The 19196-nt window shown below is 34.7% G+C and overlaps 2 protein-coding genes across 9 annotated transcripts in view; one reads left to right on the plus strand and one right to left on the minus strand.

Annotated features, from left to right (window-relative positions):
• Positions 1-19196, plus strand: part of LOC125663899 (RAB11-binding protein RELCH homolog) — a 90398-nt gene that overhangs the window by 45419 nt on the left and 25783 nt on the right. The gene's annotated exons all lie outside the window — the stretch shown is intronic.
• LOC125663903 (uncharacterized) overlaps positions 1-19196 on the minus strand; it is a 31467-nt gene that overhangs the window by 8390 nt on the left and 3881 nt on the right. The window contains exons 1-2 of one of the 5 annotated variants that reach the window (XM_056161142.1): positions 8885-9160; positions 3166-4885 (exon numbers count right to left, since the gene is read on the minus strand). In XM_056161142.1, the coding sequence (XP_056017117.1) occupies positions 3663-4885; positions 8885-8909 (1248 nt within the window). In that variant the 5' untranslated portion in view covers positions 8910-9160 and the 3' untranslated portion in view covers positions 3166-3662. Of the gene's footprint in view, positions 1-3165; positions 4889-8884; positions 9161-19196 lie in introns of those variants that run through there. The other 4 variants (XM_056161118.1, XR_008802080.1, XM_056161102.1 and 1 more) reach the window with 4 other exon arrangements.

A 19196-nucleotide genomic window follows, 5' to 3' on the forward strand; every position in this document is an offset into this window, starting at 1 on the left:
ATCCCGAGGATTTTAATACGTGTACGTCACAAGTAATAAATGTTCATGAATTAAAGAATGTTTGGGCGAAGTAGATAGTTGGACAACAAATGTACTTTGCCGTTCTCACTATCCTCAACCTTGTATACCTTGACGTTGCTGTCGTCCGTGTTGCATTTCTTCGGTTTATATTTTGAAAGACGTTAAGAATGACATCATAATGACGTGACGTCACAAACGTAACTGAACTCCGCACCATCGCACTTTGGCGTGGCCATCGCACTTTGGCGTCCGTAACGTTAACAAACCATCAAACTTTGGCGCAAACCATCGCACTTTGGCGTGACCATCGCACTTTAGCGTGACCATCGCACTTTGGCATGACCATCACACTTTAGAGTCTTACATATATATACTGAATACATTAAAATGGTAACAAAATAAAAAGTGAAGAATAAATACCACAAATTTTTCCTGAACATGTAGGTGTATTATTAGTTATTATTTACCTTCGATATCAGTAGAGTGTATAGAAATTTACGCCCAGTTTGTTAACCAATCAAAACTTGACTAGCAATTACACAGGAGATATTATTGTTTGTGATAAAACATTGTCTCATTGCTTTGGTAAGTTGCAGTGAAGATACATGTATGGTAAAAACTTTGATATATTGTTTTACTACAGTAAACACCTTGATACATTGATTTACTTTGGTAAAAACTTTGATACACTGATTATTACGAGCGAATACATAATTTCCAGTACGCTAGTCTGATATGTGATATGGATTTTGGACTGTTCATTGATATTGGCTATTGTGATATCACCCGTATTACAGTGCAGAATCTGCATAATCATTACCAAGTATATGATAAATCTCCATAGGACACATAGGGTTTGTGAAAAACACAAAAAAGAGACCCACCAAAATTATGAAGAAGTTATTTGTGCAAATATTAATCTAAAAAGGCGTGTTGAATGTGCACATTTGTATGCATGTTATTGTTAGTCCTTCTAGTATAAATAACGACCAAGTTTGTTAGATTTTGTAGTACATGGCTTGGTGTATCTGTTGGAGCATTGATGCCAAATACAGCTTGGTATAGTCTGGAAAATGTCTGCTAATTGTTAATCAGGACTTATGAGTATGATTTCTTCATTAGTCTTGTAAGAAGAAAGGTGAAGGTAACGAACTGTGATCAATCTCATAACTCCTATAAGCAAGACAAAATAGAGAGTTGGGCAAACACGGACCCCTGGTTGTAAATATATTGCTACAAATTTTGCTTATATTGTCATAAAAATCATAAAAGTTTGCTGTGTTAATCTTCAGACAAAGCAAGCAAATGAAAATCGTTGGTTTTGTGGATTTAATTTTTCTGCAACTTAGTCTCCTAGAACTAAGTTAATTTATTTTGTGTCCCCGTGATCTCCATCTTTTCATGATTTCTAATCAGCTTGGATAAAAAGAACGTAGACCAGAAACAGATTGCAACATTTTGTTCTTGCAGAACAAAAAGACTATAATGAATTTATGTGATGTGTGGGTCTGCTACTGGGATCAATAGAGAAAATTTATTGTAGGGACGTTCTACAAGTTTTCTGTGGCAATGGGGAGCCATTAAGTGTTGGTAAAGGAACATCAGAATAAACTTGGCAAATTAGTCTATCAACATCACCCAGTCATTTTTCTGATCATGGTATTTATAACTACATTGTTTTAAAATCGCACAATATTAGGCCGGAAGTTTAAAAAAGAAATGATAACTGAAGAAAATATGTGAAAGTTTACATCTGTGCATTATAAAAGTCAAGAAGCATGATTAGAGTTGGTATCTGGTCAGTTCCTGCTGCAATCAAATTGATGACTGTAGTCACCCTTCAATTCAGAGATTGATTTTCATTCCAAGAAATGATCACAGTTGTCAAAAGTAGAGTGATACAGAATAGTAGCTATGTTTTACTACAGTCATCTTTAACTATATATAGTCTGTATTACATATTTCCCATGTCTATAACTACAGTCATCGTCATCTTTAACTATATATAGTCTGTATTACATATTTCCCATATTTAACTACAGTCATCTTTAACTATATGTAGTCTGTATTACATATTTCCCATGTCTATAACTACAGTCATCTTTAACTATATATAGTCTGTATTACATATTTCCCATGTCTATAACTACAGTCATCTTTAACTATATATAGTCTGTATTACATATTTCCCATATTTAACTACAGTCATCTTTAACTATATATAGTCTGTATTACATATTTCCCATGTCTATAACTACAGTCATCTTTAACTATATATAGTCCGTAATACATATTTCCCATGTTTAACTGTAGTCTGTATGGCATTGTAGCTATGTTTAAATATAGTCTGTATGACTTTTAAAAGTAGTCATCTTTAAACATAGTAAGTATGACAAAATAGCCATCTTTATAGTCTGCTTGATTTAGTGATCATCGTTAACTATAATCAATATCACATATTAGCAATGTTTAGATATTGTCAGTATGACATAGTAGTGCTGTTTAAATTTTGTCTGCATGATACAGTAGTCATATTTAACTACAGTCAGTGTGACACATCTTCACAAGTCAAGGGTTATTGATTTGTTACCTCACACTAACCCTTGACATCATTAACTATCAAAAAGTTGGGCTCATTCTGATTGTTTCCACAAAAGAGTGGGAACCAATGAGTATGCGGTTCTGTTTATAACAAAGTGAAGCGAGAGATTCAAATAAAAACATATGTATTGATATCTACAGTTATGGCTATTTCAATCGTTTAAGCAATATTGTCTTAAGCAAAAAAGGTTTCCAAACTTGATCTACTATCAATAAATGTAATTAATGGTGTAAATATTACAATTGCGCGTGTTTATCAATACAGCAGTATGAAATCGCTTCATTTGTATTCATGTACACCATAACAAGATGCAGTGATTTCATTGGATGTTTTATTTATATGGATTGTGTCTAATGAACCCAACTTTTATATAGCGACTGATGTCAAGGGTTAGTGCGAGGTAACGAATCAATAACCCTTGACTTGTGAAGATGGTGTGACATAGTAGCCATTTTAACTACAGTCAGTATAACATAGCAGCATATTTAATTATTGTCTGTAGTTATTAGGTATGCTGCTAAAACCAAAGTTGCAAAATTAAAGATTGTACTTCACTTGTATTCTATGCATTGCTTTATATTGACACGCAATATTTGTTTTATTATGGACAAAAATAAAGACTCCTATTCACAACAGAAAAGCATAGCTCACTTTGAAACTAGATGACCCTGTCTTTGTGGTTTAGAGGATAGTTTGAGACTAACATCTCTGTTCATGTTAAGTCATTTTCAGTTGTAGTACATTCCTTTACATCTAGATATATTTCATTTTACACAATGGATAGTTCAGGCATCAGATGTATTTCTCTTTAGATATTATTTTGGGCAGCTGCTGTGTTAATGTTGTAATAATGTCTTTCTGTAGGTAATCTATGTTACTAGTGTTGTCTCACAATCTTACATGTCAGTATCTGATAATGTTTATCTGTGTTGTAGTATATCCTAAATATGATCCCCTACACGTCAGTGGATATTTTTAATTCCAGTGTCACTTGTATCCAAACATTTTTGGATATTTTGATTCCATTGCCTGTTGTAGTCTACACATCAGTGGATATTTTAATTCCAGTGTCTGTTGTATCCAAAACATCTGTGGATATTTTGACTTCAGTGTCTGTTGTATCCAAAACATCCGTGGATATTCTAATTTCAGTGTCTATATCCTCCGGTTCCTGGATGAGGTTTTGTGACTGCTGCTGTATTTTGTACCTTTGTGAATGCCCTGTTACAGCTTGGTACACACTGATCATGCACTGCAATAAGTACCTCCGGATTTTAGCACTTAGTAGATAAAACAGCAAAGACTTGCAACTTAGGAAGGAGTAAAATAGCAGGTTGTTTGTCAGTTGTAAAGTCACAACAGTATCATAATCCAAAATATCACTATCCTGGAACATTAAAAACAACACTTGATGCATTGATCTACATAGAAACACAATAACAAACCACACACATAGAATTACTGCCAAACAACGCATCTGGAGCAAAGCCTCCACCTCCAGAAAGTAATCCTTTAGATGGTGTATGTCGTATTTTTGTTTGTGGCGGAGACGCAAACAGAAGGAACAAAGGACGAGGAGGAGAAGGATGGAAGTCACAAGAAAGGGGATAAGGTTTGTGAAAAGGAAGTCAACATATGGCTGAACCTTCTCTGTGAAGACCTCCATTGTACGGTCCTGGTAAGTCAGATGGCACCAACGAACGACCTGATACATGTCCACACTCTTCTCTGTCAGTCCAAAGGTCCAGAAGTGATGAAGATTGATGAATGTAAGCAAAACCACAATCAGTAACAATGTGGCGTTCGCTCGTTCTCGAGTGCACATTCTGTAGATACGATGAGGATAGTTCATGGAAATATATACATCAGCAGTGATCACAACCATGACCCAGGGAGACAGATAATTGATGAAACTCATAAGAAACGTGTACACTTTACAGGAAGCGTTTGACATGGAGATTATTTCCATGCTAAGGGACTTTTGATACACCTGTAGGTACCAGTCATTTCCGCAGTAAACACAGAGTAGAACCATGTCCAGGACCAAAGTGACAGCCATGAAAAAACAGGTCGACCAGACAACATAACTGAATTTGTACATCAGGACAATCAGTGGAAGGGTCAGCACTGTCCCCAGGAACAGGAAGAAAGGGTAAACATAAGTCTCAACGCTGTTCTTTACACTGTGAATGCCGCCCTCCATTGGGGGATAGCCCTCTATCTGGTAGTTGTCTGTCAGGCCCAGACTAAAGTTTCCGTGATCTGCTAAAAAAATAAGTCATATCAACAAATACATATAGAAAAGTTTCTCATGATGGACACTGGTCAATAAATGTCAATAATCATTAAGATTAAGATAGTGAATTGTACATCTGATATGTGTGTTGGGTGGGAGTGGAGAATTGTAACTGATGTCTCTGTGCTGACATTAGGGATATTAGGTCATAGAGTGGGGCCACTATGGCTCTTTTAACACTGAAAATGTATTAAATCTTAGAAAAATCTTCTCCACTTTGGGACATTTATGAGAAAAACTAAATGCATAGTTATAATGTCCATGAAGCTCTCTACCTAAATTGTGAAATTCAAGACCTCTGGGTCAGGGATACATGCCCTAGGGTGGGGCCAGTTGTAATATGGACATATAGTGAGATGTCTTAAATCTTATAAAATCTTCTCTCCTCCCACATATGTATGAGAAAAACTAAATGCATAGTTATGATGTCCATGAGGACCTTTACCTAAGTTGTGAAAATCATGGCACCTGGGTTAAAGGTTTAGGCCTTAGAGTGGGGCCAATATGGCCATATACAGTTAAAATGCATTAATTTTTAGAAAAAAATCCTTTTCTTTACTTCCACAGTAGTGGAAGATAAACTGAATGCATGGTCATGATGTCCATGAAGCCTTAACCTACATGTACCTAATCTCCTTGACAGGTCTATTTATGGGCTATATGGTACTCATGGTGACCGTTAAGGCCTGTGGTCCTCTTGTTTTTATGACATTCTGTATCTGTTTGATTCAGACACATTTTATAATTATAATGCAGCATCAACACCTGGTTAATTCGGACATTCTTATTACTTATCATATAATGCAATTCTTAATCTTGATTATTTTATTGTCATCCTATTACATCAACTCCTTCATGTCAGAGTGCAGTGAGCTTATTGCATTTTGTATGTACAATAGAAATAGGAAACTTGAAAATCCAAGTTGTTGACAATTTAAGTTTGTCTGTTTACATATATGCACTTGAGAAAAGGAAGAAACTCTTTGCAGCATTCTTAATAAATGTTAGCAGAAAAAAACCCAGTACTTTCTAACCCATAAGGATCAGAAAAACAGTGCATTCTAACCCAAAAGGATCAGAAAAACAGTGCATTTTAACCCAAAAGGGTAAGAACTTCAATTTTAAACCAACAGAAAGGTAGGGATAATCAGAATTGATGTGAACTCCCAGATGGAATTTAGAAAGAGCTGGAAACCAGATTAATTCATGCACAGGACCCCATCAGTGTCTAAACTCAGTCAATATTGAGATCAACGAAGATAGCCATCCCAGCCTCGAGCCAGAGAATATTTGGGCAGTGCTTATCCCCCCTGTCAATTCACACTACATTAAATGTGAAATATGACAGAACCATCTTATCTGTTCCAGTTGTAATTAGATCTCAGTCATTTTGATATTCCAGATTCAGCTTTCATTTGGCCTGTAGACATTTGAGAGATTCATGTGCTCCTATTAGAGATTGAGCAAGTATTGTCAATTTTTTTATCAAATTTTGCAGAGCATTTACTGTATAACATATTCTTTTACCCCTTCCAATCCACATAGGGTATACATATACATGGTTTTTCCAGCTACCTCCTCATGCAGTTTTCTATCTAGAACTTAGGACTGTAGTACATATTAGGATTTTATATGCCAAGGCCTAAGGGAGTGCATATTTTCAAGGGTTTGATTTTCTTGAAATTCACCTTTTTGGAACTCATGTTGTGTGTTGTCTAAACATTTACACTGTTTAAGTTCCCGTTAGCTTTCGAAAAGTGCAGTTTTTAAAAATAATGAAGCACAAATCTACCTTTATAATGGATTGGGGAGGTCATTAAATGTGTTTTTCAGACTCAGCCCTATTGAATTATACTTTCCCCAAGTCTGTAATTTGCAAAATCTGTAATGTTCTCTGCACTCCAATCAAGCCTCCCATGGGAGAATAATCTTTGTCTAATATCAGCTCTCCATGTTTCCTATTTAGTATAGATTAATTTATTGGAAAATTTTCTTTCCATGTCAACAATAGGTGGAATATTTTTTCTGACCAAAAATTTTCTGTCATCAGCCATTGTTGGCATTACTGTTCTCATAATTACAGATTACAAAACATTCATAGGGTGAAGGGAATTTAAGTTCTATCAAACGAAGGGTCACACCCTCTGAAAAGAATTAAACTTCGGTGTTACATTTTAAGAATCTTCTTTTCTAGAACCAGTGGACCAGTTTCAAACAAACTTTTATTCAAGTTTGTTCAAAAAAAGGGGCCACGTGCTCTTAAAAAAAGAAATGTTGTTTTAAAAGTCTTCTCTAAAACCACTTTTTGATTTCATACAAACTATTAGATGTTTAAATGGCCAGGTAGAGAATTAGGAAGCAGTAATATGAGGTGGCTTAGTTTCCTGAACCACTGTACCTAGAGCTATAACACTTAGGCAGAAGCATCATCACATAGAGTAGATTTAAGTTGTTCAAATGATGGCCTGTGAGCTTAGAAAGAGGCAATGAAGGAAGGGGGGGGGGGGTTGCAGTTTTTTCTTTAAGATGCAATTATAAGGTACTCAAAGAGAAAAAGCAAAATGTTAATATGTCAAATGAAAATGAAAGCATCCTCATGTAGATTTGGTTTGATTTACAGTCTGCTCCACTTATATTTGAACTTGCTTATATTGAATTGTTAGTATCTGTTATGTTGAAGTAAAAATAAATCCCCACTAACTTTATTTATATAGTTCAACATCAGTTATATTCAACTTTGGATAAAATTAACAATTCAGGTTGATCCCCTGAGCTTCAGTATATCCAGAGTAAACTGGAAATGACTTCCTCAGGGGTAGGGATAAGGGTAAACAGTTTCTGAAACTTTACATTGTAATATACACAAATTGGAAATATCTTTTTATAAAATCTTTTCAATAATCAATATTGTAAAATCTGTAAAATTAAAGCCACAATTGAAATAAAGATTATATTTCATTCAATTGAAGTCCAGAATGAACAACTATAGACAACACAGAATGATTTTTTGTAAACTGCTAGATATTTTTCAGTCCGATAATTTTCTTATTGAAAATGAGACTATAGCCATTTGTTTTAATTTTTGAGAACTATTTCCAGTAAAATTGGTTATTTGCTATTCTAAATGGTAATTTAAATATCATCAAGATTATATATAAGTTGTTCAATTACATACAAAAATTCAATTTTGTTGAGCTTTAGGTACTAATTCTAGTAATTTGTTTTTTAAGTGACACAAATCTGCATCCTCACATTACTACAGTAGTTTGCAGTATATATGTGTATTTTATGAATACCTATTGTTTCTAATAATTGTAATGTAGAGTTGTTATGTTTAACCATTTCGGATCGCTCAGGTTGGCATTGCGGCACATTGGCCTGTTTGTTTTTCAGGTGTATTGCAGTGGGTTTTTTTTTTTTTTTTTTTTGGTTATTAAACTCAAAATCACATATTTATATTAAACACAAAATTCAATAAGGTGGCAAACTGATGGACACCAATACAACTTTCTAATGAAGATTTACTGTCCCATCTTTTTTTGAGGACTAGGCAGATTAAATCTTTTCATGAATCAAGATGTTCGCTGAAGTTTCATAGGAAAGTTTTATATTCCTTTATATTAAAAAATCTTTGCATGACAACTTGACAAGAAAAATGTGTTTGTGGGTAATTGGAACTATTTTTGTAACTCCTTACTCTTCACTGATAATTCTTTGGTGAAACTATTTACATGTAAAGCTGTATGAAACACTGAATATTTACAGTGTTTCTAACAATGATGGAAATAAAGAAAGATGGGAAGCTATGTAAAGAAATAAATTTACAAAGTTGTCTGACATTACAATTCCTACAGTAAAGTAGCAGCATTTTCAAAGTGTAATTGGTTGAAAAAAATGGGGTTTTTTTTCTTGATTATATTTAAACTGATTTTAATGAATAAAGTGAAGACAGTATTTGGACTCACCATGATAATCAGGAGGATAATCCATTGTCACAGAATCTCAATATTTTATCAAATGTCAACAAAGCTCAGAAAATTTGTACTGCCCAAGCGACATAGTAGTACAAATAATGTTATGCTTAGAACACTGTGTGATCCCACTCTGACCAACAGAGAATAACTTTCACTCAAACTGCTGGAAGCAGGGATGTTTGCAGTGCTTGAATATTTCTCTCTAGTGTTCAACAGGCAGGAGAATTCCAATGTTAATGAAAGATGAATATAATCACTAGGGGATCCACTGATCTGTAGCCTCCTCCTCAGTCTTATAGGCATGGCTTAATTTCTATTGATAGTACACAAATATATAAGGGGCATATGTCCTCCTGTTTATTATTTCTAAACATATTATTCAGGCAATAAATTGAACATGATGAATAGCATCAGGAAGAGAATTTTGGCATTTGACATTTCTGAATAAATCTGTTTAATAGATAATATATTATTAATTTGAATGGCCAAAGCAAATAAAGAAAATTTTGGAATGTGATGAAAAAAGTGTTATTTTGATTTAATTTTCATCTGTAAATTGGGTAAAAATGGCACTTTTTAATGGTTTATGACTCTATAGTGCTTTTGAGTGTCTGCATTTCTTGATAGTCTTACACTCGCTACAGAATTGGTTGGTGGGTAGAAAATAATACCTGTCAAATGTGAATACGTTAAGGTAATTAGTAATTAAGTATAACAGAGATATGAATACTTTATATATAACCAGTTTTTACAGACTAATTAAGAGATGGTAAATTAGGAGAGGAAGATGCATTTTTATACCCCCCGCAACAAGTTGTGGGGGTATACTGGAATCGGGTTGTCCATCTGTCTGTCTGTCCGTCCGTCTGTAGACGCAATGGTTTCCGGGCTCTAGAGCATTATCCTTTCCACCTACCGTCACCATATCATACATATGGACTACCCATGGGATGAAGATGTTCCCTATCGATTTTGGGGTCAAAAGGTCAAAGGTCAAGCGCACTGGACATCGAAGTAGCAATATGGTTTCCGGGCTCTAAAGCGTTAAAATTTCCACCTACAGTCACCATACCATACATATGGACTACCCATGGGATGAAGATGTTCCCTATCGATTTTTGGGTCAAAAGGTCAAAGGTTAAACACACTGAACATCAAAGTAGCAATATGGTTTCCGGGCTCTAAAGCGTTATCCTTTCCACCTACAGTCACCATATCTTACATATGGACTACCCATGGGATGAAGATGTTCCCTATCAATTTTGGGGTCAAAATGTCAAAGGTCACGCGCACTGGACATCGAAGTAGCAATATGGTTCGGTTTGTCATGCCATTTGTTTTTTACACTCAGAAAAGAGGTAGTTTATACCTATTACCAACACCCTTTGGGAGATTGGGGTAAGCGGGGGGTATTCTTAGTGAGCATTGCTCAGTACCTCTTGTTGTTTTTGTGAATAAAAGGTCATTAGTTAAGGTCAAATAGTCAGTCATAAAATATATGAATGATGTGGACACATCATAAAGGACTTTGATTGTAAACTTCAGTTTTCAATAGAGATGATAGCTGTAGATATTAATTTTTTGGTTGAAAGGTCATAGGTCAAAATTATTTGTCATTATAAACACTCATGATAAGGGGATGCACCATTGTCAGTGCCCTCGTTGATGTTTTTATAGCATTTTCTTCATGAATTTTACAGCATAGAATGATGTTTAACTATGGGAAAATGGGACCCTAATCTAGGCAAGAATTGAAGTGTTGCTGTGTGCACCATTACACTTTAATCATTGCTTCATTGCAAGCAGTTTGTCATTGACATACTCAGCAGTCAAGAAATGTAAAATCACATTGATCAGCAGTGGGATTACACTCAAATAGCCATCAGAAGCTGCATGTGACACAAAACCCATCCTCAAAACAGTGGGATAACAGACAAATAGCCATCAGACTCTGCATGTGACATAAGACTCATCATCAAAACAGCGGGATTACAAACAAATAGCCAGAAGAAGCTCTTGTGACAGGAGACTGATCATCAAAAGACAAATAGTCCCGAAAAGCTGTGTATGACACAAACTTCTGCTGCACAATAATTAAGTTGTCCTTTTAAAATGCAGACTGAAAAACAGCTTTGTTATATTAATGTGGGACAATTATGACTAGGCATTGTTTCTCCCAGCAAATGGCATCCTGATGCACGAAATAATGACACAAATTAGAGACCGATTTCAATTTCATTCCAGAATGTCAAGAGGAGACAAACCTTATTATTGGGGCTCAATTATCGTTCCCAGCTATATATATTTCTGTGTCAGACTTTTCGTATAATCATTCCCAGACGACTTGTCTTTTGATATCAAAGTAATCATGTGAAATATCATTTATATCGCAGGAGAAATTATTTGAAGTTGGATACTGTTGCATTATTTCATTATCGTCCCTGCAAAATATGATCAAAGTAAGTTTTAAAAGAGAGAAACAGCAACGTTAATCTAAATATTTCTGTTCCAAGATGATTTTTAGTTTTTTTTGAAAATCTCATTAGGAAAAATTCAATTTTCAAACTTGTTAGACACCAGATTTATTGTTTTTAATATGATCAGGATACCCATTAAATTACTAGATGGTAATGAATTGGCTACTGATAATTTGCTTTGTTGGTTTGTGTGTTTTATGTAGTACTGCATATGACTTCTTCAACATTTGCAAATGAAATATAAAATGTGATCAATATATTTTAAATGAAAAAAGCAAAATCTTTGAAAAGTATTGGGTACAAGTTATTTTAGTCATTTTTGGCCCTGAAATCTGAACATTCTCAATCAAGTTGAACTAAGTAATTTCTGTATTGAAATGATAAGAAACAAAATCAAAGTACTGAAAGTACTGAGAAGTGCTAGGCTTGGTTTTTAATGATGCTGTCTGGATGTACAAGTTATGATAGTACTACTAGCATACTAAAACATAATTTCAATAATTTGCTGCAGTTGCCAAGTAATGGAAAGAATAAGATATTGGAACACTTTTCTAAGCAATTGCAATGTATGTTATACTAGTATTTAAGATGGTGGTTTCCTTATCAAATGGAAGAATGGAAAGGTTGAAGATAACGAACAGTTACCAATCTCATAATTCCTATAAAGAATACAAAATTAAGGGTAGGGCAAACGTGAACCCCTGGACATAAAGATGGGATCAGGTGCTTGGGAAGATTAAGCATTCCCTGTCAACCAGTCACACCTACCACAATCCCTATATCTTGATCAGGTAAACAGAGTAATCCATAGTCAAATTAAGTGTGTAAAGAACGGCCTAACAATAAATGTCAAACAACATTTGACCCAATTACATGTTGTTTTGGTAAATTAGATCGTAAAATTTGCGACATGCTGACTGTAAATGAGAATGTTGAAACCCCAGTAACATCAACGTATTTGTCAGTAGCCTGCTTCGAATTTAAAACTGATCATACACAGAACATGCTTTTGCGTATTGAATCAGTTGAGGGACATAAATACCATCTGCAAGTGATAGTGGAATATTGCTACATAGATATGGGAAGTTGATGATGGAGAAGCTGAAGTCATCCTGTTTATCATAAAGTTGAGCTTAAACAGTTTGCCATTAACGTCTATATTCAATAAAACACCCAAGTATGTTATAACAATTATATATGAAAGGTGAAGATAATGGACAGTGATCAGTCTCATAACTCCCATAAGGAATACAAAATAGAGAGTTGGGCGAACATGGACCCCTGGATATATATACCAGAGGTGGGTTCAAGTGCCTAGGAGGAGTAAACATCCACACCTGTCGTGAGCCCTATATCTTGATTAGGTAAACGGAGTAATCCGTAGTCAAAATCAGTATGATTTTCTAATTATTGTACTATAATTATATCCAATCCAGAAGCCCATGGTACCTTTGAGGATAAGACAGGGTTTTTGCATCTACTGTACATTATGAATATTATGTAGCAATAATAACGTACTTCTTCATATGACCTAGAAACCTACTACTTGGGGTATCCTAGCACCTAGTAGCATAGCACAGGGTAAATGATGAATTCTTGTGAGTAGATGAAAATACTTTGAGCTATGGGGGATTATTTTCTTCTTGCTTACACATGTATAAACATTGAAATCAAATTTCGAATTTGACAATATTATCACAGCCAATACTTTTCCCAAATTATATGTGTATGATATAACATACTTTGTACAACTTTAAAAACATTAAAAATTATAATGATAATTCATACAGGTATGTGATTTTGTAAATACTATACTATAAAAGTGTGTCCCATGGCACACTAGGTGAGGATTAAAAGGGTCTTCCCGGAGACTTTACCCTCACTCACTAGCCTGTTATCTGATAATAAAGACTTGCAAAACTCAAAAAAAAAAAAAAAAAAAAGAATTGAGCCTAGATCTACATGATTTTTAATGTTTTTCAAATTATTCCAAAACAATATTGTGATTCACATTGATTTTAAATCCATATAAACTCATTTATTCTCAATTTACTAGAACAAAGAAAAAATTGATATCTAAATTTTATATTAGTCTTGTAAGTTGTATTAAAATCACATAATGCCATCTCTAAATTAAAAGTTTGGTTCTGAATATGTGTAGCAGGTCTGGCGTTCATATATTCTGTACTTCGCGTTGTATTTGTTTTATTTTATTTGATAGTGGCGACTTCGAAATGACCCAACTACACTATGATTAGAAACTTGAAAATGAATTCAATAGGAATGAAAATAAGATAAATTAAACACTTTACAAATTTATTACCAGTATGAATGTGATAAATACAAACTCCTAAAGCCTAGAACTTAGCTTATAAACTATCAAGAAATTCTCCCAACCCAAAGGTAATACAATAATTTAGTAAGTAAAGATGAGCAAAGTATACGAACAAAATGTAATTCCAAAATAGGAATAATGGAAGGAGAAGTGTAGCTAGCAAGGCCAGCTGTCTGGCTTCCTCGAATTGTTCCCTGCATGGCTTTATATAGTAAATTAAACAATAGAAACTGTCATTAAAGTTATTGGCTAAAAGATAAAGTGAGCGTGGTCAAATACAACAGGTGAATAATTTACATCGAGATCGAAATTCAGAAATAAAAGTAAAAGTAAAAACCCAAACTACCACATATGATTGCTTAATAGGCATAGATACAAGTAAAAATATTTCTGTACCACAGAACACATCTTGAATGAAAATTCATATTGTTTTTGTCCTGTCTGTCATTCTGTAATTCTGTAAATCTGTAATTCTGTCTGAAACTTTAACCTTGCTAATAACTTTTGAACAGTAAGTGATAGAGCTTTGATATTTCACAGGAGTATTCCTTGTGATAAGACCTTTCCGTGGGTACCAACATTTTTGACCCTGTGACTTTGACCTTGGAGTTTGACCTACTTTTTGAAAACTTTAACCTTGCTAATAACTTTTGAACAGTAAATGATAGAGCTTTGATATTTCACATGAGTATTCCTTGTGACAAGACCTTTCCGTGGGTACCAACATTTTTTACCCCGTGACCTTGACCTTGGAGTATGACCTACTTTTTGAAAACTTTAACCCTGCTAATAACTTTTGAACAGCAAGTGATAGAGCTTTGATATTTCACATGAGTGTTCCATGTGACAAGACCTTTCCGTGGGTACCAATATTTTTGACCATGTGACCTTGACCTTGGAGTATGACCTACTTTTTGAAAACTTTAACATTGCTAATAACTTTTGAACAATAAGTGATAGAGCTTTGATATTTTACATGAGTATTCCTTGTGACAAGACCTTTCCATGGGTACCAACATTACCCTGTGACCTTGACCTTGGAGTTTGGCCTACTTTTTGAAAACTTTAACCTTGCTAATAACTTATGAACAATAAGTGATAGAGCTTTGATATTTCACATGAGTGTTTCTTGTGACAAGACCTTTCCGTTGGTATTAAACCTTTTGACCTTGACGTTTAACTTACTTTTAATTTTTTTTTTACATTGGTCATAACTTCTAAATGTTAAATATTAGAGCTTTCGTATTATACATGAGCATTTCTTTTGACAAGATCTTTCTACTGGTACCAAGATATTTGCCCTTGTGACCTCGGCCATCTTTGGAATTGGCCATTATCGGGGGCATTTGTGTTTCACAAACACATCTTGTTTTATCAATACAATGAATACATGTATGTACAGTACACTGATAATGTGGCATATCAACAGGCGTAGATATCTAATACATATTCATTTCATGTACAGTCAATAGTTGATGATATAATCTGACTATAAATAGTGATCTTTAGTACTCCATTTCATACAAATCATAGGTAGACTACTCGGTTCGATGATTTCTCAGCCTATACTTGTTTACAAACTTCCAAACCATGTGATCTTTTTCAACCTATGCAATCTTTATATCCTCTGCTACGTGTTTTAACATGTGTCACAAAATATTTGCTTACCATCATAGAAGTAATAAGTACTTGACGAAACTGTGATACTGCACTGGTATTTCGACGGAAATACAAATGGGTGTGAAGAAGCCCCTGCATATATATTGTATAACCCCATTTGCTTGGAATACTTCATTAGCCGATAGGGGTTGTTGATTCGATGACTGTTCAACCCTAATAAATGCTGGTGCATGCACCCAGTGCTTAAAAAGGGAAGTCTTGTTCCCAGTACTGATTTCTACTTTAGATAATGATGTCACAAGTTTGATGAGTTTTAATTAAATCTCAATGATATTGTATAAATTGTCGATTTCAATGAGATTTATGCTTTGAAAATGTGGAAGCTATAATTCATGAACCAAAGCTATTTTCACATAAGCTATCACAGATTCAGTGTAGTTCGTGTATTCATGATGCCCACTCTTTCTGAAATTTTGGCCTGTTCGAAAGAAAATGGTGGGAAATTCACATTTGTATAACATTACTGTAAACCAACTTTTATTCATGTGCAAGAAAATTTCGCAAGATTTGCCAGAACCTCATCATTGCAAACCAGTCCTTGAATGTCTGTTACTGGCTCGAAAAAGACTCGATCACGATAATTACTCGCCGCGAACCAGTTTACTACTGGTGAATCGCAAAATAAAGTAGCCACGAATAAAAGTTGGTTTACAGTATACTACATTTAGGATTTGTTGCTCACAATAGATTCATATCAAGGTTTCTGTAATGTAAATTTACAGAAATGGGGCCATGCAATCAGTTTAGTCCTTTGTAATACATTCAAAGGTCAACAAGGCAGACTGTTGTGAATTTAGGAGTGAGCTCGTAATTTGTCAGTGACAGAACCAATAGTGGCAAGTCATATTTGTCCAGTGTGACTGCAGATTGTCACAGCTTTTGACTACTAGATGAAGAGCCAACACAAATAATGGTGTCTTGATTCCTCAGGAGAGAGAGGGCATTTGGTGTTGGACGTCAATCTTGGTTCTCCCATTAAGGAGGTGATTACATGTAGATAATTCTGGGGATAGTCCTACCAAAGTAGGAATATTTCACAAGTGTAGGCAAAAATTATTTCATATACTCTGTTTCGAGGGTCATTCCTGGAGCTGCAGAACTGATTACTATGAATTTGATGTTTGTGGAATTGGATATCTGAATGCGTTTGGTTTATTTCTCTCAAGAGGAAAACAAAATCTACTGGTGATCAGTAAACAGAGTTGTGTATAATGAATATTAGGGCTTTCTGTTGTAGTCTACCCAATTCAACTTGAATACACTGTTGGCCATATCACAAGGTTTGCTTGTGCTCTTTTTAAATACATGTGTTATAAGGCCAGTATATCCAACTTTGTTGATCCTCCATATGGCATTGTTGAAAATATAAAAAGCATTTCTTAAAATAGAATTTAGAATACACTATCAAAGAGAGTAGACATTTACCAATATCTTTATTTGCACCCCTCCCCACCCACCCCTGTGAAATGCACTATTAGAGGGAGAGCTAGATACCATTTATATACCCACCACCAAATAAATTCTGGATTAGCCTTGAAGTTCAATAACTTATCTAGATCCATCTCCAATCACATACCCTCCATCCAAATTTGATGGCAAATGTTAATTCAAAAACAACTTGAGACAGAAATTTGATACAGAATGTAGTAAGAGATCACAGGTCCTTGTTTTATCTCATCTTCATGTAATCTTTCTGCATTGTTTCTCGGTGGTCATCAACATATTTGTCCATTGATCATCTAGGCCTACAGACTGACACTGCCTGCTATAAACAGCTCCCTATTGACTACATCATCAGTCAGTACATCTGTTGTGAAAGTAACAAAGTCCATTCTGTGGCTTACAGTGGGCCTTAATTCAGAGACATTCCCAAATGAGTGAAAAATTCAATGCAGTGACTGTGTAATTACTGGTATCCTTGTTCTCAGTTGCTGAGTATAGTTTGCCCTAGATAGTTCAATCTAATTACTGATATTCATGTTCTCTTTTGCTGAATATTAATTTGCCTCACTAATTCAGGGACTGTGATAACTGATATCCTTCTTTTTTGCTGAACATACCGTATAAGCAGAATTTTTAGCGAGGATTTAATTTTGGCATTATTAGCGAGAGTGATGAGGTCGCTAAATTTGAATATCGCGAACAATTTATTCCATATCTGAAGTAATAGTTACCTTTCCTGAAATTATAAAGTTGCTAAAATCAGCTCTCGCTAATATTTATACCCATTTTTGGGGGGAAATTGCAAAATTTGTGTCTCGCTAAAAATTTCACTTATACAGTATTGTCCTAGTTAATTCAAGGACTGTTTAGTTAAGGATGCCCTTGTTTACTCTTGTTGAGTATTTTGTTTTAGTTGATTTAGGCACTGTTTAATTCTAAAAAGTATATCCTTGTCCTCTTTTGCTGAGTATTTTGTCCTATAGTTAATTCAGGAACTGTGCAGTGTTCTTTTTTGCTGAATATATTGTCCTAGTTAATGCAGGGACTGTCTAATTGCTGTTATTGTAGAATGCATAGGAAGTAACTTGTATAACTTGAAGTGGCAAATTGTGTTTGTCAAACAGGGCATTAAAATGAAAACCAAATATCTCTGTATATCATTTGCATGTTAATATGGCTTTCACAGCTAAGGGTGGCAATCTTTAGTTTAAAGTATAAAGTATTGACTTTTGAAGTGGGGAATGGTACAAAAATATCCTAGTTTTTGATGTTCTGTTGTCTTTGATTTGTGTGAGTGTCAGTGATAATCTACTGGTTTGTTTGTCTGTCATCAATTTCCATTCAGCTGTGAAATAGGAAATGCAGAGAAAACTGTCTAATCCAACACCTGTGCAATTTGTTCAATGGACCCTTGTTTTCATTCTGAAATTCATATTTTCATATTTTTGTTCAATGTGAAATCTGACACACTTTGCATTCCACAAAAAGTTTGACTCCCTGTACATGTTGGATTAGACAGGTTTCAGTGTATTAATTAATAAAAAATTATGGGGGGGGGGGGGGGCATGTTGTTTTTGTTCTGTCATTTTCAGACTGTAATTCTGTCTGAATTACTTTAACCTTGCTAATAACTTATAAACAGTAAGTGCTAGAGCTTTGATATTTCACATGAGTATTCCTTGTGACAAGACCTTTCCATGGGTACCAACATTTTTGACCCTGTGACCTTAGAATTTTTCCTACTTTTTAAAAACATTAACCTTGCTAATAACTTTTGAACAGTGAGTGCTAGAGCTTTGATATTTGACATGAGTATTCCTTGTGATGAGACCTTTCTGTTGGTACTAAAGCTTTTGACCTTGGCATTTGACCTACTTTAGAAAGATTTTACATTGGTCATAACTTCTAAACTGTAGATATTAGAGCTTTCATATTACACATTAGCATTTCTTGTGACAAGATCTTTCTACTGGTACCAAGATCTTTGTCCTTGTGACCTTGGCCATCTTTGGAATTGGCCATGATTGGGGTTATTTGTGTTTTACAAACACATCTTGTTTTACTATGGAGTTATTGGACTTAGAATTTTTTAATATTAGTAAGATATTAGCACTTTCTATGGCATGCAACAACTTGAAATTACTTGAGAAAATTTTCATAGAATTGAAATGTAATGCTTGAATTCCGATAATAGTATTCACTCTGTCCATCTGACTGTCCGCCTATCAGCACTTCTATGTAGTGCTTGAATTCACTCTGTCCATCTGACTGCCCACGTCTATCAGCACTTCTATGTAGTGCTTGAATTCCGATAATAGTATTCACTCTGTCCATCTGACTGTCCGTCTATCAGCACTTCTATGTAGTG

The sequence above is a fragment of the Ostrea edulis genome, chromosome 1 (assembly GCF_947568905.1).
Source record: "Ostrea edulis chromosome 1, xbOstEdul1.1, whole genome shotgun sequence".
NCBI classification, from domain to species: domain Eukaryota; kingdom Metazoa; phylum Mollusca; class Bivalvia; order Ostreida; family Ostreidae; genus Ostrea; species Ostrea edulis.